General features: G+C 33.2%; 1 protein-coding gene across 1 annotated transcript in view; it reads left to right on the forward strand.

Moving 5' to 3' along the window:
• Positions 1–20347, forward strand: part of TTC23 (tetratricopeptide repeat domain 23) — a 106701-nt gene that overhangs the window by 38328 nt on the left and 48026 nt on the right. Inside the window, 1 exon segment of the mRNA XM_051981022.1 lies at positions 13572–13749. Coding sequence (XP_051836982.1) covers positions 13572–13749 — 178 coding nt within the window.

Here is a 20347-nt window from a genome sequence, read left to right on the forward strand (position 1 = left end):
AAAGTGACCCTAGTCAGAAGAAGCATTTTGTTGGTGACTAATTTGTAAATAGCAATTCCATGAATGTAGTATTGCACCCATGACTTTTAAATTCAATTTGTTGTTCAACGTTGTAGTCAAAGTAACTCTCCCGAGGTGTACTCAAACAACTGGAAAAACATGCTTCTTTCTTTAAGTTTGTCTCACATATAAATTTAATGTCTTAAAAATAAAAGATTAAGATAGAAAATTAAAACTTGGAAACTTAGTCAATAGAAATGAAGAATTCTTTTTTGAGCATTATTTATGTACATCATATAATTTTACATTTCATAGCCACTTATGTGCTTGAGAAATTTGGTTTCATTTCTTAAGTCAGGAATTCTTTGCTAATTAGAATATTTGAAAAATGAACTAACAAAATCTATTTTGTATAGCTCAACATTTTCCAAATTCAGTTTATGTTTTTCACGTTACAACTAAAATTTTCCCTAATTATTGGTTTACTTTAATTAGTAAGCAGAATGAGAATTTCTATTTTATTGCTTACTTTTTTGGTATCCTTTGTCCCCTCTATCTTAACTGAAGTGATAAATGAAAATTGTCATTTTCTCTTTTCATTTGAAAGCATGCTTATCTGTTCAAATTAATATGCAATATTTGTAGAAATGATTTGTCCATCGAAAGAACCTCAGTACACATTGATTATTTACTTTTTTTGGCTGAGGCAATTGAGGTTAAGTGACTTGCCCAGGGTCACACAAGTAGGAAGTGTTAAGTGTCTGAGATTAGATTTGAACTTAGGTTCTCCTGACTTCAGAACTAGTGCTCTATCCACTGCTCTACCTAGTTGCCCCTTATTCATTGACTTTTTAAAAAATACTTTTTACTAATAACTTCTTTTTTTTATACCATTATAGTTAACTTAAATTTTCCCATTCACAGAGCCATCCCATCTAAAAAGTATTTTTAGAGAGGAAAAAAAGTAAGCAGAACTGATCAATTTATTGAAAAAGTTTGAAAAAAGTTACAATATGTAACATTTGTGGACCTCTTGTTTCCATGAAACATTTGTTTGGGGTGTCTGCAAATCTCTTCATTCAAGTCCTAATTGATCTTTATAATTTTGTTACATTCACTTTTGATTTTTTTCATATGTAGTTGTTTTTTACAGTTATGTTGTTGGAGTAACTGTATATGTTGTTCTCTGCATTCTGCTTACTTTACTCTGCACTAGGTTATATGCTTTTCATTTTCTCAGTTTATTATTATTATTATATAACACAGTAATATTCCATTATATTCCTTAGCTACAATTAGTTTAGCCATTCCCCAAGTGATGGACATATACTTTGTTTCCAAATTGTTCCAAATTGTTAAGATTCTTTCTCTCTCAATTTTTGAGAATAATTTTTGAACTATGGGTACTAACTGTTCTATAAAAATTTGATTGAATTCTTCTGTAATATCATCAGTACTAGATTTTTTTTCCTTTGATAGTTACTTTATATCTAGAACTATTTCTTTTTGAGAAGTTAAATTATTTAGTATTTCTTTTTTTTTTTTGTCTTTCTAGCCCTAAATTAGTATTTCTTTCTTGTTTTATTATAAAGTATGTTACATTTTTAAAGATTTCCTCTCTTTTGTGTTCTCAGTTTTGTTAACATATAATTATGCATCTGTTTTGATTAGTTTCTTTTTAATTTCTTGTAATTTTTGTTATAATTTTTCATTGCTTATTTGCTAATTTGCTGATTCCATTTTCTGCTCTCTTTTTTTTTTTTGTCAGATTAGCAAGATTCTTCAGTTTTACTGGGTTTTTTTTCCCCAAAGAACTAGCTTTTAGGTTTTTTTTTTTTAAATCATGTTTGTGGTTGTTTTTGTTTGCAATTTATCCATTTCCCCTCTAACTTTTAATATCTACCATTTTCTGCTTATTTTAAATTTAAGTTTGCTTATTTGTTGATTTTATAATTTTTTAAAATGTATAGTCAATTTCATTAATCCTCTCTATTTTGTTAATGTATATTTGTAAGGACATAATTTCTTTCCTGAAGATTGTTTAGCTATATCCTAAAATTTTTGGTATGTTGCTTCATCTTTTAAATTTTCTTTTACATAGTTACTAGTTGTTTCTGTAATTTGTTTTTTAACTTCATTATATAGAATTTCATTTGTAAACTTCTCATTTATGTGTCTATCTGTGTGTGTATGTGTGTGTGTAAAAGTGTGTGGTCTTTCAACCAATTCTTATTTTTATTGCATTTTGGTATATGAAGGATGTATTAACTATTTACTGTTAACATTTTTTGCATTACTTCTGTGCCCTAGTACATGATACTTGTTGTAAAAGTCCATTGGTGTTGAGAAATAAGTATGTTGTTTTGCAATCTCATTTAAAGACACCATAAGTCCTTTAACTTGTTTCTCTAGCAATTTGTTGCATATTTTCCTTTTTATTTATCTCTTTGTTAGTCTAATCCCAAACTGAGAGAAATATTAAATTCTGCTATTATTGTTGTTATTTCTCGTTATGTGTACTTGTATCTCAATGTTTCCTTTATGAATTTGGATACTAAAGTATTTGGAGAGTATAAATTTATTACGGGCATTTGTTATCCTCACTTTCAGCATAATGTAGTTTCATTTTATTTGTCCCTTTTCAGCTTTTGAATGTGTGTTTTTGCTTTGTCACACTGCATGTTTGCAACCCCTACTTTTTTTTTATTCACTTGACTGAATTTTTCCCTCATCCCTTTAGTTTTATTTGATGTATAATTTTATTTTAAAAATATGTCTTATAAAAAAGGGTTTTACTAGATTATTTAAACTCACTCTTTTTTAAAAATCTTATTTGATTATTTAATCCATGCCTATTTAAAGTTGTGAGTCAGGTTTATATTTTCCTCTATCTATTTTTAATTTTGTTTTTTCTTTTCAAATGATTATTTTCCTCTTTTGCTATAAACACAGTACTATATTCCTTAACTTACTTTAATTCTTTTTTTAAGGTGACTCTGTTCCCACTGTCTCTCTTTCCCTGATCCCTAAACCCCTCTTATTTGTCACTCCTTTCCTTTTGAGATTTTGCTTATTATCTCTCTTTCCTTGCTTGCTTTTATTCGATTATATAGTTCTTCCTCTCTTTTTTCTTCTTGGTCAAGTAGATTTCCCCTTATCCTCTCCTTCAACTACTTCTATTTATTAGTTTTTTTAATTTCACTTTTTGTGCCTCTTTCCAAAAAGGATTTTTCTTTTTCTCTTCATTATCCTTCTTTTCTTTCTATCTATTCTAGTTCATTTTCTAGTTCATGACTCCCATAAAAAGACCCAAGGTACCCATTTTAGGCTCTCCCCTCTGGGCACGTTCTGCTATTGTTTGTTTCACAGATTCCCCTTTTCCATTATATCTCATTCCCAGAACAATTCCATTTATGGTGTGTGTCTTAAAAGATACTGCCCCATTGTAGAGCTCCTCCTGGATCATATCCCTAATTATGCAGCCCACTACTGAGCTATATTATTCCCTGGTTACTTTCTTTTCTTTATTTATTTCAAAATATCCTCACTGTGTCCATACTCTCTACTCTTTCAGTTGCCAGTTGCTGTCAGGAGATACAACTCTCTTACCTGCAAGGTAGAATTAATGGACTTTTCAGATACTAAATTCTTACCCCAGTCTTCACCGAGATCGATATGCCCATTTCCCTTCACAAACCGTATCTCTTCACCCATAGGAACACTTATCAATGGAATCCCCTCCCATCACTAAAGATCAACCTCCTTCCTTCTCTCCTAGGTCCCCCATCTTTTCAATCCTTGTCTCTTTCTCCTAATTTACTGTTCTGCAGATTCTGCTTCTGAGACAAGAAGAGTTGCTTTCCTCTCATTGTTTGCCCTCAATTTGATCCCAGCACATCATATATTCCTCTTTATCCCCCTGATTTTCTCCTCTTGTGCCCTCCCCATATTGTAATGTAGTTCCACAACAACAACAACAACACAAACAAGGAAAAAAGTTGTAGACAGATTGTCTGTCATAATGTTCCAGGCCCACCTCTTCACTATTATCTCCATCATACTTCTGCCTTCCTTTACGTCTCCTTGTATGTACATTTAGAAAGAAGTTTCTTGCTAGTCTCTCTGTTGTCATTCTGTTGCTGTTCTTGCCTGCTACATTTATTTACTTCTGTATTTCTCTTGTTTCAAAAAACAAACAATCTCTTCAGTTCAGTTTTTCTTTTTAAATTTTTTTCAAATACATCTTTCTTTTTGAATATTCATCTTTTTTTATCTATGGGTAAGTTCAGATTTGTAAGGGTAGGGACACACTACTTTTGGAACACATTCCATTCCCTTCCATGGTTTTTGATGGATGAAGAATTGTCTTGCATTATTTTAATTTTCTTTCCCTTTGTATTTGAAAGTCTTTCTCTTGATTGCTTGTGGAACTTATTTCTGAATTGAATCGTTGAATTTAACTGCTGTATGTCTTGGAATTTGTAACCTTGGATTTTTTTTTTCTGGAGATGATCTATGAATTCTTTCAGTTAGTGTTTCATTTTTTTTGTTTAGAAATTCTAGGCATTTTTTCCCAATTGTATTTTTTCTTGCATTATGATGTTGAAGCTTTTATCCTTTCATGCTTTGCTGGGAGACCTGTTATTCTTAGGTTGTCTTTATATGTTCTGTCTTCAAGATCAATATATTTTACTTGCATTGTGAGCATAATTTTCTGTTAATGTCATTATTTTTTGTTTTTCTTCTTTTAGGTTATCCTTCATTTCTTGTATTTATATTACCAATCCATTGTTCTTTCTTTTGTTTCTTTTGTGAGACTTACTGTCATAGATTTGTTTTTTTATTCTGCCCATTATTTTTGATGGGCGAGCAATAATTATGCTTTCATAATTTTCATTTCTCTTTTGAACCACTCAGGAACAGCGTGTTATGACTCCATGTTCTCCTTACATCCCATGGGTCCTTTGTCTCAAGTGTTGAATCATTTTCCTTTGTTATACAATATTTATTCATAATTACCTGCATTTTTTTTTTTACTAGATCTGGAGGCTATATTTCCTCCTCTTTGTAATGTTTTCCTTTTTGATTTGTCTGTTTATGTTCAAGGTCTTTGAGTTTTCTTCTTCCTGAGATTTTTGGTCACTTGAGTTTCTCTGGCCTTATTTTCCCTTATTGTTTGCTTTCTGATTGTGCTCTCTAATGGTGGCTTCCTTTGGGGATCCAAAGCATCCCTGTCTTCTGTCATACTGGGCAATTCATGGTTCACTAGCCAATCTCTGCCCTAAGTGATTTTTGCATAAAAAGAAATGGCCTTTGTTAGGTCCTGAATTCTTTTCTTCTGGCTTAGTGCAAGCTCAGATGTACACACAATGATGTCACATCCTGATATTCTATCCCCATTTCCTCTGTTTCTCAGTTCTCTGGCCCAGCACTGATAATCCATAAAATTATGCCACTAGTACATGGAGTAACCCTACTGGCTGTTGTGGCTGAGTAGATTTTAAAACTACCCCTAGACACAACTCCTAGAAAAAGGGAGGAGGGCCTGGGGTGCCAGATTCAGTTTTTTATTAGGTCCTTGGATCTGCTAATACACCTTCACTGTGGGTAGTATGGGAGACAGGAAAAGGGTACTAAATGAGTTCAAAGTTAGTGAACATCAATTCATGAGCTTTTTTTTTTTTTTTTCTCTTTTTTTTTTTGCTGTTTTATTTTGTTTTTTGTTTGGTTTGAAGGAAGGGAGTTTTAACTTTCTTTTTAATTCTGAGTGTCCTTGAAATAGATGAAGTCACTTTATCTTTTGCTCATAATTTATTTTTTTAAAAATGTTTGAGAGGTTGTAGGGATCAGAAAAAATATCTAATCTGCTATCTGACTGCTCATGTCTACATATAGCACTTTTTAATCAAGTTTTGTGCTTGTTTTAAGCAAGTTGTTCCTTTCTGAAATAGTAACTCACAATTACTTTAAATCTTTTTACCTCATGCAATAATTTCTACTTTATAGTCGACTGGAAGCTAAGTTCATGGAAGTAAAGTAAGGGAACCCAACTAGTCATCTAGGATCCAGGGGTGGATGTGAGCCCAGGGCATTCTGATTCTAAGTTCAGATCCCTTTCCATTCAACTCTGATAATTTTGTTTTTCATAGATTTAAATTTTTACAAGAGCTTGTTATGATTTTACAGAGGAATCTTTGTTCCTACTCCTTACAGCCAAGGGAATTCCAATAATTCAATTTCCAGACTCCCTTTCCTATAATGTGTTTCTGGTGGGAAATCACATTGTAGAGGGAAAAATGAGAGTAGGTTTCTACATTGAATCCTGATCTGGGTATCTTTTAACTATTGTGGCCTAAGTAGGATCAAAATAGGACCAGAATCTTTCTCAGTGCCTTTTCCTAAAATAGACATCTGGGTATTCCAACTGAGCAGAAAAATTTCCAATCAAATTTCTTAATGCTTTTCTTACTTTTTAATTTGATTTTCAAGGTTAGAAATACTGAAGAACTTTAGAAGTGTCCTAAGAACCTTTTCTGTCCAAAAAGAATGATTTTTTTCTCCAGAATTCATTGGTTTTAGAAACTCACATGAGCAAATTCCTTCAATGCAAGTCAATTAACAAGTATTTAGTGCATACTTTGTGCCAGTTTCTATGCTAAACACTGAAGATACAAAGAAAGACAAAAAACAAATCCTACTCTCAAGGAATTCATGGTCTAATATGGAAATCAGCATCTTTAATATAAAATTTTAACAAAAATTGCCTAAGGCATCAAGAGATTAAATAACTTGCCCAGGGTTACCCAGCCAGTTAGTATCAAAATCAGCATTCAAACCTAGATTTTCCTGACATAAAGATTCACTGTCCTCTATGCCTAACATATATTTCATGAGAAACCCCAGATTAAGCATGATGATGCTTATGATGATGAAAATGATGTAGTGATGATAATGCTGATAAAAAATGACTAGCATTTAATGTTTTAAGGTTTGCTAATCATCACAATAGCACTAATAAGGAAGTGAGGAACCATAGTAAGTCTTAATTTAGTGCTTTCATAGAGGGAGCACAGTATAGTAATCAACTTCAAAACTAAAAAGATCCAGGTTCAAGTGTTTCTGTCTTCTCGGGGCAATTAGATAGTTCCATAGAGTGTTGGACTTGGGGTCAGAAAGACCAGTTTAAATCCATCTCAGACATTTATTAGCTTTGTGACTTGACAAGTAACTTAACTTCTGCTTGCCTTATCTGTTTCCTCATCTGTAAAATTTAGCTGCTATATTCTCCCTACCATAGCACTAATCTGCTTCTGAAGTGGGATGGGAATTCCTTCATACCGTTTGCATAGTTCCTATTTTTATATTAGGCATTGGATCTGATGTTTGACTTTATTTGAAATGAGCAGGAGCAGAGATTCTAGCAGAAGAACCTTCTAATATGTTCTTAACATATTTCCCCTACAATCTCTCCTCTCTCCAAAAAAAAAAAAAAAAGAGGAAAAAATACCTAATATTTTTCTAATCTCATCTCTGATAAGGATAGGATGAGATTGAGCTTTTTGCCTCTATGGAACTTGAGACGGAATGTGCCTTAGAGCCTGAATTTTCCTTTTAGACAGGCATGTAAATAAGATAGTCTGGCAGCAGAGATTTGGAGATGGATTCTGATAAAAAAATATTATTATTCTTTGTAATCACCTTGGCACAGTCATGAATTTGATTCTTTTTCTCCATAAGTACATTATTCTGTGATCCCCACAACTATGATTCTCAAGACACCAGTTTCTCTCTTGTGGAAATAAAGCAGATAGCACAGGTCATTTCCTGGATGTTTGGTTTTAAACCAAGGATGCCTTGTGGTGTGCAGAGTAGACTATAGGGGAGGCTATAGGGGAGGCTTGTGCCCTGATCTACAAAGGGAATCTTTACCTGACTAACTGGGAACTAAATCCTTCCACCTCCCCATCTCCTGCTCAGTGAAAGAACCATTGATCTAGAGCCAGACAGGATTTCTGAGGCTGCCCCATCCAGCTTCTTCATTCCACAGGTGAAGGAACTGAGGCCTAAAGGGATAAGTCGCAGATGATTTGAATCTAAGATCTCTAACTACAGAGAGCAGCTGTTTTCACTGTACCACTGAAGTATGATGTAGTACTTAAAGTGACACTTTTCTTTGAGCCAAGGGATCAGATGATTGGTTGGTTTTGTAGGACAGGCGTAGAATCATAGGATTTTCCAATTGTAAGAGACCTTTGGTGATTGTCTGATTCATCCCTTACTTAAAAAAGGATCCCTATTTCAACATACTTTGTTAAAGTAGCCATCTGGCCTCTAGTGGTGGGTAACTCATGACCTCCCAAGGAAACTCATTCTACTAATGGTCAGCTCTGAGGTTTAAACAGTTTTTCTGACATGGAGCCTAAATTGGTCTCCTTTTAACTCTTTGCCCCAGTTCTACCCTCTGAGACCAAGAACAAGTCTTATTACTGTTCCACACAATAATCCTCAAGTTATTTATCATGTTTCCTACCCCCCCAACCCCCAAGGTTTTTGCTTTTCAGGGTAAACATGTGTGGTCACTTTAATCCATATATGTTTTGGATTAAAGTCCTTCAAAAACTTGATCATCCTCTAAATTATCCCTAGATCTTGTCCTTCTTAAACATTTTTCCTGTAATAAGTATATATAGCAGTAGTGGAATGGGGCAGCTGTATTTTGGTCTTTTTCCAGAAAAATGAACTTTTTGGGATTATCACTTACCTCCTGCAGCCCCAGTTTCCCTAGCTATAAAATGACCTTTGCCATCTCTCCCAGCTTGTGATTGAGTTGATCCATGTCTCAGCAGTTAATTCAATTAGCCATAGCTATTAGGAAGAACAGCCTTGGATCCTAAGGTCCATGTGGGATCCTAACCCCTCATTTTAGGTGTTTCAGTCTTCCCACCAAACTCCTTCCAGAACTTCTAATGGATGTACACAGAACAAGAACAGAGCAGCTAGGAATTCTCTTTTCTCTCTGTCCTATCACCTGAAGAAAGTGATCATGAGAACTTAGAACTAGAGGGACCTCTCAAAAGAGGATACAGAATCTAGAGAGATTTAAGTGAGTTGCCTGTGGTCTACAACTAGTAAGTAGCAAGGCAGGATTTGAATCCAGGTCGTGCACTCATTCCACTCTGCTGCACAATATAGCTTCAAGGCGAAGGTTGCAAGAAAAGCCAGAAGTCTGGGTAGTTTTATCTAATAGGTAACAGCCAGTCCTAGAGCCACTGAAAACTGCTGCATCTCTACAGCAGAAGAGTAGGTCCTTTTGACTTCAGGCTTGGAGATGAGGTCATTAGACATCATCTACTCGTACTATTAAGAAGGGAATAGTTAACGAAGCCATCCATCACATCCTACCTATTGTCACAGAAACTAACAAATCCCATTTGCCTAAGACTTATAGTATCTAGTTTTTGAGGGCTTGCCTAGTTTTCTGTTCTAATCTCTGTATCAAGCAGATTGTAACATGTATATTCTTGAGAGAAAAAGCCAAATGTGTTGTGATCTTTGTGATATGTTGTAACAATAAAGTACTTTTAATGGTTTCAAAAAAATTACAATGCCTATTATTTATTTAAAACAAAAAGTATAAGCATACAACATGACTAGTAGATCTATTATGGAACTAGTTTTGCTTAGAATGCCTCCATCAAAATAGATATTTTGTGAACCAGTGCAAGAACGTTTGGTCACATGTATCTTTCTTTAATGTAAGTGTGTGTATGAAAGGAAGAATGTATATATGTGTGAAAGGAAGAGTCATATGTTTGAAGAACCATTCTAAGTTAGCAGATGCATTTATAACTCATTTGGGTTAACTTGAAAAGAAGCATGGGATAGTGGTTAATGTACTAGATTTTAAGTAAGGAAGCTTTAGGTTCAAGTACTACTTCTGATACATGAAAGTTGAAATAGCTTACTTAGTTTATTTGCGCATGAAACAATTCTTCATATATTAAATTTATAGGTGAGTTGTTGTCTGCATTAATGGAGAGAATTCCTATATACTAAACCAGGGATTCTTGACTTAAAGAGTAGTTTACTTTAAAAAAAATTATGGAATAAAACAAGCAGTATAATAAAAATGATTGCACATGAAACTGAAAATTTATTATATACAACTTGCTGTTCTTTTTAAAAATATAAGAAGTTTATCATGTAAATTTTGGCTTTCCCCCCCCCCCCCCTTTTCTCCCTCTCTCTTCACTTTAGAGATGGCTATCATTGGACACAAATATGTGTGTGTGTGTGTGTGTAGATATGTAAAAGCACTTTTTATATACTTCTGTAAGTTCTTTCTCAGAAGATAGAGAGCATCTTCTTTAATATGCCTTTTATAGTTAATTTGGATATTTATAATGAAAATGACTCAAAGTTGTTTTTAAAACAGTATTGCTGTTACTGTATATACTCTTATACTGTCTCTTGGCTCTACTCATTTTGCTCTTCATTAATTTGTACAAGTCTATCCATGTTTTTCTAAGATAATCAGGCTTATCATTTCTTATATAGCACAGTAGTATTCTATCACAATTATATATCACAATTTGTTTAAGCACTTCCCAATTAATGAGCATCCACTCAATTTCCAGTTCTTTGCCATCACAAAGAGAATGTAAGTATTTTAGAATCTGTAGATTTTTTTTTCCTTTCCCCCTGATCATCTTTGGATATAGACCCAGTAATACTGGGTCAAAGGGTGTAGGCAGTTTAATAATTCTTTGGACATAATTCCAGATTGCTCTTCAAAATGTTTAGATCAGTTTACAATTCCACCAACAAATTAGTGTCCCAATTTTTTCACATCCCCTCCAATGTTTGTCACTTTCTCCTTTATACAATTAATAGATGTGAAATGATATCTCAAGGATGTTTTGATTTGCATTACTCTGATCAATAATGATTTAGAGCATTTTTTCATATGATATAAATGTTTTAAATTCTTTATCTAAAATTGTTTATATCCTTTGATCATTTATCAGTTAGTTATTATTATTGGTGTTTATCAATTAGTAATTATCAATTGACTAATTTACTTGAACATGAGGTTGGACATTACTTGACTACTATGTGATCTGGTATTCCAAATTATAATTATACTTCTCTGTAGTTCTCTTGTCTTAAGAAAAGGAGAAATTCTGATCTGTAAATCAGCCAATAGTGTATCTTTATGGCTTTTAAAAACTGTTTCCTCTCCCCTTTTTTTGTATTCAAGGATTTGAGTTTTTATTATTTCTTTAATTTTAAAAAAGTATAATTACCCAAATAACATCATTTTGTTGTTTATATTTGTGTTACTAGTATTCTGTGACTTATACAGATAGCATTGGAAACAAAAGAACTATTCATTTATGTGGTTACTCCCTTTGCAAAATCTATATAGACACAAGAAGGAGGGGAAATTAATTTTTTTTCTTTTCCTGAAATATTCAGGGAATAATTCAATTCCTTTCAACTTAGTTATGTGGGAAAATTACAAATCAAAAAACTCATTTTTGAAATCATATGCTTTTTCTTTATGAATTACTTGAAGTTTTATCTATTAGGACTTTAATGAATAAAATAGAAACTTCCTAGCCAAACATTAAAAATCTTTCATAACCCAGATCCAGCCTATCTTTGCAATCATATTTTATACTATACCCTTTCACATATTGTGACCTATGCAAGCTAGACTCCAAATTACTAAGTGAATTGAATATGCCATCTCTCACCTCTGCACACTCTTCCCAGCCATCTTCTGTGCCTGAGATGTACTCTGATCTCATTTCCATCAGCCTCATCTTGGTCATTTCATCTACACATTTTAAAGAACATCAAGACTTAGTCCTGAGCCACAATATCTGACAAGTCTGCTTCCCAATAAATTAATGCTTTCTTCTTTCTCTAATTATCCTGCATTTAAGGTATCCCCTTATAAATATCTCATGGTAAACTTCTTGGGAAAAGCAGTGACTATTTCATTTTTTAATGTGTATCTTCAAAACCTGGCATTCTGCCCTGAACACAGTTGATATCTAATAACTATGTAGTGAGTTTAATTGAATTGAGCCCTTAATTTTTAGTCCACAATTCACAATACATTACAATGCCTTCTAAAAATTATAAATCTAGGGAAAAAAAGCCTTAAAAGATTAAAATGAAATGTGCAAAGATTCAAAGGCAAGAGATTCTTAATCTTTTTGTCTCATGGGCCTCTTTGGCAATCTGGTAAAAAAAAAAAAACCTATGGACCCCTTTCAAAGAATAATATTTTGATCCAATAATACTGGCCTCTTTGCTATTCTATTTAATCTCTTAGCTCTGGGAATTTTCTCGGGCTCTTCTCCCGGCCTGGAATATTCCTCTTTATCTCTTTCTCCTGATTTCCCTGGCTTCCTTCAAGCCCCATCAAAAATCCTATTTTTTACAGGAAACGTTTCCCAATCCCTCTTAATTCTAGTACCTTGCTTCCATTAATTATTTTCTGCTTATACTGTGAATAGTTTGTTTGTGTATATTTACTTGTTTATGATCTTCCCCATTAGTTTGTGAATTTTTTGAGGATGGAAACTGTCTTTTTGCCTCTTTTTGCTTAGCACAGTTCCTAATATGTAATAAGTGCTTAACAAATGCTTATTGACTAAAAACATAAAATAAAGTACATAGAATTACAAAGGAAATCAGTTGTATTGAATTATAATTATTAAATTTTTCTTTTTAGTAAAACAAGTTCATGACCCTCAAATTAAAAACTCCTTTTCTTCCTTAGAAAACTGTCAAAAACACTAATTTTAAACATTTGTTCTCAGGTTTGCTATGGAAGATAAGAAATCCAGAGTCTGGATATCCCTTAATAAGCTCTATAATTTTAAGTCTAGTGGTCAATTGAACTATATCCTTTATTTAGTCTTATTACTAGCTTCGAATACGTCAATTTTAAATAAAATAGTTGTAAGATTACAAATGGTGTTTCCATTTAATATTTTATTTCAAGTTGGCTAGCTGAGCCACAAATTAAAAGTTTATCTTAAAACTTTTTAGTAAGGTAGATACTAAATTTCACTAAAACTGGTCAACTGATTTGAAATTTTAGAATAATCACACTATAAATGCTGAGTGTTTAAATTGAACCAGAAATTTTAATTCAATACATTCATTATTTTATTATATTACTTTATGCATGATTCAATTACCCATTTTAAAGCTTTCTGTTTTAGTAAAAGATCTATAATAAGGACAAATAAACCAAGATAAATTCTGTGCCTTTACGAATTCTTTGCCAAAAAAAAAGTTACTAATTGTCCTTGAAAATTTTGAAAAATGAATTTGTAATGCTTTATTATAGCCATGCAGGATATGGTGTTACTGTATTTAGAAATATATTCTGACATGACAGCTTCTCATTATGAGTAATTCTGGAAATGTTTCCACAGTGTCACATTAACTTGTGAAAACTTAGCCCACCACTAAACAGCCTTTTTTTCAAAAAATTCTTTTCAGTGATTTTCATTTTAATAAATGATTTATTACTTTGAATTTTTTAGGCTGTACCAGATCCAAAAGAAATCAGAAGAAGCTCTGTCCTACTATGAAGAATCTCTGAACTGTACTGAGAGTAGTAAAGGTAAAAATAGTCAAGACTGTATCCCAGTATTGAAGGAGATGGCAGGTGTTGAACAGATTCTGGGAAATTATAATGCAGCAGTTGACCATCTTGTACAGGTAAAGAGCATAAATTGCTGTCAAGTATATATCTTAAGCATAGTAGTTAAAGTAGTTATAACGTCCAAAGTTGACATTTAAATAGCACTTTGAGATTTACAAAACTCTTTCTATACAGTATCTCATTTGTTTCTCATAATAGTTCTTTTTGTGATATGAACATTATTTTATAGATAAAAAGACTATGACTCAAGAGACTATGGTCAGCACAAGTCAGAAGTATCCCAGGTGGAATTCAAATTTAGTTCTTTCTGACTCCTGCCTTAAAGTTCAAATTCATCTACTATACTACCACAAAGGTTCACAAAGAATCATACAGAACAGCTGTTCCTAGCATGTCACTTTGTATCTGGGAGATCCTCAAGATATGATTATTGAATTACAATGGAGTTTAAAATATATATAATTTTATCATCACACCATGTTAGGAATAATTAAATACATAAAATTTTAGAACTGAAATGGACTTTTTGGATCTTCTAGTCCATTCCTTTCATTTTATAGTTGAAGAAAGTTATGCCTGGAGTATTTTGCCCAGTTATCTTCAAAATATATGCAACTGGTAAATATCATTTAATTAAATTGATTTGAATCCCTATATATTTAGTAAAAGATGGGAAATGTTTCTGCTTGCTTAGAACATTTTTAAAGATTAAGTATTACGATTAAGGCAGAAAAGTTCCATATTATTTTACATCATAATAACTATGAAATTAAAATTATAAATTACATTTGCCAGATATTCTTTTGCACATTAACTTGGAACATTAATAGTCATGCTCATCTATAGTTCTTCCTCTCCATAAGTTGAATTCTATTCTTAGTGTTAGGATTTTTAAGAATATTTCTTTTTATCACAATATTCCTTCATATCTTTGAATTCTCATTAAACGATGTTTTAAAATAAAAATGTATTTCTCTGATAATTTTATGTTCAATTAAAAATTTGTGATCACAAGAATAATAGGTCCAGTTATTTCATTTGGAATATGAAATGACTGGTAGTGACCACCCATAGAGTACTGCAAAAGTTTGTCATACCCTACATATTCTGCCGTATCAGTACAGTTGTCCCTTCCATATTGCAGGGACTAGGGGTGCAATGCAGTGCTCCTGTGATCTGGAAAATCCAGGTAAAATATTTTGGCCCTCTCTTCGTACCAGATAAGAAGTTTTAATTTTTTCTTTTTCTTTTATGGGGCGTTTACAGTATTTTATTGTAAAATTGGATTAAATATTTAGATATAAGCTCTGTGTCATCTGCGGCTTCTGCAAAACTTCCCCACAATTCCTATTTAATTTCTTAAACCAATCCATAATATATAGAAACCACAATGTGGAAAATCATGATGTGGAAAAAAGAACTATTCTTTCTATTTTGCTACAGATAGACTATCTTTTTTCCTCCTATCTTTTAAGTCTTCAAGGGATGATCCCAGATTAATTCCCTAAGTCTCATTCTCATTTTTAATACACTTTGTGATCAAATTCAATAAGCTTTTAAATAGCAGAATTCCCAAAATTTACAAGGCCTTTTGGAGAAAGACATTTTAAATTCGAGTCATTTCAACAAATAGTTATTTTTAAAACCTCTACCATGTGTAAAACACTAAGCTAGGCCCAAACAAACATAATAACAATACCAAAGCCAATCCCTGTCTTCAAGGAATATTCTATTATAAAAATACAAGAAATGTGTTGTAAACATGAACACTAATTATGAAACACTTAGTAAGTCTACAATTTTTGTTAGACATATATATATTTATATTAATTATGTAATTTATATATACATATTTTTATGTATTTACTTCTATGTACTTCTATAATTATATAATTTACATATATATAATAAAGGTCCAATGTGGTTCCTTCTTTCTAAAAAGGATTCCAATCTCTGAGTCAGTGTGCATTTTATTAAATGCACATAAAGGAATATTGTTCTTTTTATGCTTCTTCCTCCTCCCTCAATACCCTCTGCCAACCATCCTAACTATTCGGGATCTCATCATTTCCCAACTCTTTTAATTTGTTAATCTTTTGAAAATTGGGTTGGGGGTTTCTGAATAAATGGGGATCTATCAGATTGATGCTGAAATTTTAGAGACCAAATCCACAGAGACTTGCTAAATAGTCTAGCTGCTGGGAGTGAGATACATAGTGGTCTGTGGGGTGGGAATATTACAGAGATGAACTGAAACCAAAGTTTGGTGACACCAGAGGTGTACAAAATTGGTTACTAGGGCACAATAACAGAGATCAGCACAAAGTCACTTTGTACCTCGCTGGAGCCTAAGTTTACCCCTAACAAGTAGGGCCCAAAGTCTTTTGGGGGATAGGGTGATGATCTCATTTTCTGAACTTTCTTTCTACTGGGAATGGGTATAGACCTGAGTCATCCTTATAGGGTCTGATGGTTTAGAGAGTGCTGAGCTTGAGGGGTGGGTCAAGAGCTGATTAAAGTGAGTTTACCAGTGAATTCTGAGTCAGATCCATGAAGCTGGTAGTTATAGCTGTTTGGTGCTAATAATTTGAAAGTGAATTTACTAAACTTAGAAGAAAATAAATCTAATAAGTTAAGATGTTAGGGACAGAAAAGGGGGTCTCCATTTGGAAGCATTTCTTTTTGTTAGGCTCTTCAAAATGTTTAGAGGAAGCTTATCTTATAGCCTGTAGTTTGGCCAAAAAGTTGAGCCAGGAAGAATTACAGAAAGAGAGCTCTTAGAGGTAAAACCTCATTCTTGGGCAATGTTCTCTACCTTCCATGAAGATGGAATATACCATGCAGAGCAGACTTCTTTAAAGTTAGGCTTCATCTCTTTTAATAGAGATTATATTATCTCTTATACTTATTATCATTATCTGACCCTGCATTCAGTCAGTAAAGAAAACCCAGAAGTAATAATTAAAAGGAGAAGGGGTGTGTGTGTGGCGGCGGGGGGGGGAATCTGGGGATCCAGAGATCTCAGTTTCCAGAGACCTTCACCAAAAGCCTTTTAACAAAAATCTATGTAAGGACAAAAGACCCACTTAAGGTTGGGATGATGATTAAAAGTGGGGTGCCAAGCAAAGAGAGTACCCAAGATCCCCATGAAGGAGGTGACTTTAGGGAGCTAAAATTATATTTAATACAAAAGCAATTTTCAGAAAGGAGGATCTCACCAGACTGAGACATCCAACCCTTTCTTAACAAGGATCTGAGAACAATCCCCTGTAAAAAGCAGGACTTTGATATAAAGAGAATAGCTCAAAATCCTACAAGAGATCTATGTGTAAAGTGTCTCTGCCAGTCTTTTCCTAGTCAAATATCCCTCCTCTGAATAGGTTTTAGAATAGGAGGGTTTAATGGCATCTTCAGGAGTCACTTAGGCACAAACTATCAGACCTTGGGCATGTCTGATAATCCTGCCTAATAATCTCTCCTAGCTTGTGGCCAGTGAAAATAGATTTCATAAGAGTAAAGGGCATTCTTGGTATCCTAGAATAGGCCTAAGAGAAATTTCCACCGCCTTTCCAGCTGATTCCAGGGCATCAGGGCAGAGATTTGTGGCTTCTGAGGGATCCTCAAAGTAGGGGTTAGCCTATGTTCTATGCTAGAAATGCTAAGGAGTTCTGGAATTCAATCTATAAAAAAAATATTTTTTCTCTACAAGTATTGATAAAGTACTCATAATGACATAACAGTTTGGAAACTGATATCTAAGCCTCTAGTACTTAGCTTAAAATTTCTCAGCATGGCTATTTAAAAAAAAATTTTTTTTTGGCAAATGCCCTAATTTAGGAGGCACTTACAAGTACTTTACCAGATAAATGAAAGGTACCATGGTTTAGTGAAGCAGTAAGAAGGAAGTCATGAGACCTAGGTTTCTCAATCTTAGATTGTAATGTTCTCTTTGGTTCAGTTTCTTTGGGGGTCTCTGGGAGCATCCTTCATTTCAGTTCAGTAATCACCACAAGCACAGCCAGGTGTTAAAGTCCAAATCCTTTATTGTCTCCTTCAAAGTCCTATCTCCTTCACTTGGGGCTCGGCTAGTTTTCTAGAGGCCTTCTGGATTCTTGGTTTCAGTGAAGAAGGGAAGGAGGAAAGCCTGCCACACACACCAAAGTGGTGTGAGATGAAGTGAATGAATCTTAAGTCCAAGGGCTTGTGCTCCAGCCTCCAGCCTTCTATCCGCTTATCTTCTCTGGCTCTGTGAATCTCTGAATCTACCCGGATGAGGCTTCTAGCTTATATGCTCTACCCTGAATATAAACCAATCATTATATCTCTAGGAAACCATTATTTGTTGTAAGATTAAATCTATCATACTGAACCATGCTAAATTAGATAACCACTGTCTCTATCAATTCCACTGACTTAGCACCTTGTAAGAAGGTCAGAGTTCTGGCCCATAACATTAGATGCTTTAGTTCTCTAGATTTCTATTTTCTAATTATATTATAAGGAATTGATACTAAATTATCTACAAGATTCTTTCCATCTCTTAAAATTCTACGGTTCTACATGAATTTATCATCCAAATTGGCATCTTTTCATCTTAATTTTTCTCTTGATATATATTATTTGGTATACTTTTCAGTATCTTAGTAGAAAATCATAAGATTAAGTTTCTAGTCTAATCTCCAAATTTAATAAATGAGAAAACTAAATCCCTCAAAAGTTATGAAACTTTCCCAAGTTCACATATGTGGAGTACAGTGGAAAGACTTCAAAAGCTCTTTGTTTCTCATAGGAAGTTAAAGCAGTAACCTGCTAATGGTTCTCCTTGTCTCTGATTTCTTCCCATTCTAATCCCTTCTTCACACTGCTGCCAAAGTGATATTCCTAAAATCCAGTGATGTCATGCACTTTTTCTTTCCCCTATTCAACAAAAGGCCTCTCTATTATTTCTAGAATTAAATATCAGTTCCTCAATTTGTCATTTAAATCTCATCATAACCTGGCTCATTCCTACCTTTCTGGGTTTGTTCCACATTGTGGAACATCTTCATGATCTTACTATACTTAACTAATCCGTCCTCTGAATAATGCATGTCTTCTCTCTCCATAACTTTGCATAACATGATTACTATGTGCTTTCCCTTCTCAGCTCTCACTCTTAGAACTACTGATTTCCTTCAAGATTAAGTTTAAATGGTACTTTCTATTGTAGCCTTTCCTAATCAAGTGCTAGTTCATTCCCAAAATACTCTGTATTTATTTCATAGATGTTATGGATATACTTATGCATATATGCATATGTTGTATCCTGTATTAGAATGTAAGTTCTGTAAGAGCAAAGACTATCTTACTTTTGCTTTGGTATCCTCAGGACTTAGCATAGTACCTGACTCTAACATTAAATAATTACTTATTTAACAACTGATTACTTGGATCTATAGCCTCTGAACATTTATTCATATCCTGGCTCTGATATTTATTATCTGCCTGCTTTTCGGAAAATCATTTAATCTCTCTAGCCCCGAGTCTGCTAAATTTTAAATGAAGGGATGAGACTAGATGACTCAAAGTCCTTTCCAATACAAATAAATCTGATTCTTTATAACAATTTTTTTTAACATTTTAAATTTATTTTTAAAATGCTGAATCTAACAAACACCAAAAAAACTGAGCATTTTTAAAATACAAAATGGAACAGAAAAGAGGATTGATTGCATATGAAACTGAATATTACATATAATTTGCTTTTTCTTTTAAGTATATAATAAATTCAAGACATGATTTTCAAACTATCTTGCTTGTTTGTATTTTCTTCTAGTTTTCCTTCTGTTCTCTGCATTTAAAAATACTGTAATGATGCTTTTTTTTTGACAGCCTTTTGATAGGCTTCTGCTCTCCCCAACTTCCTTTACAATTTGATATAAAAAATAAAAACCATATGCATAGTCAAGTAAAACAAATTCCCAAATTATCCATCTTTAAAAATGTATGTCTTATTCTGCTTCTCTCATCTCTACTAAAAGATAGAAAACATCATTCATCATCAATTCTGGAATTTCATCATTGCATTGGTCATAATTCTTTAGTATTTCAAATGTAAAATGGATTTTAATTCTATTTTGAACTTAAGCTAACATGGGTTTAATACTTTCCAAACTCCTTACTTTTCTAACTTCAACCTTTATATTCCAGAGAAACTTGCCTAAAGGCCAAGCTTTTGTGTTGTGAGTACCTCCACTCCTAAACTCAATTCTATTATGAAATGAATTTTTATACTCTTGTATCTTTATAACTTCAACCACCATCCACTTAACTTAAATTCAAATTAATTTCTGAGGTGAGCGCTAGTTTACTATACCTCTGTAGTCCAATCTTTCCATCTGAGTAATACTTCTGATCTCACAATGAGGAAGTAATGGGGAGAAGATGAGATGACTCTTAACCTACTTACTTATTTAAATGTCTGCCAATCCAGATTGTCATGCTGTAACATCTGGAAAAGACATTAAGAAGAGCTAGCAAGAATGCATATAACTGTACAAGAAAGATTTTAATATCAAGATAGCCATAGTGATATGACTACTGATCTAGAGCTATACATCCTGGACAATGAAGTCTAGAGAACCTTAGGAAGCATTGCTAACAGTGATGCTAGTG

The sequence above is a fragment of the Antechinus flavipes genome, chromosome 2, assembly GCF_016432865.1.
Source record: "Antechinus flavipes isolate AdamAnt ecotype Samford, QLD, Australia chromosome 2, AdamAnt_v2, whole genome shotgun sequence".
In the NCBI taxonomy this organism is placed as follows: Eukaryota; Metazoa; Chordata; class Mammalia; order Dasyuromorphia; family Dasyuridae; genus Antechinus; species Antechinus flavipes.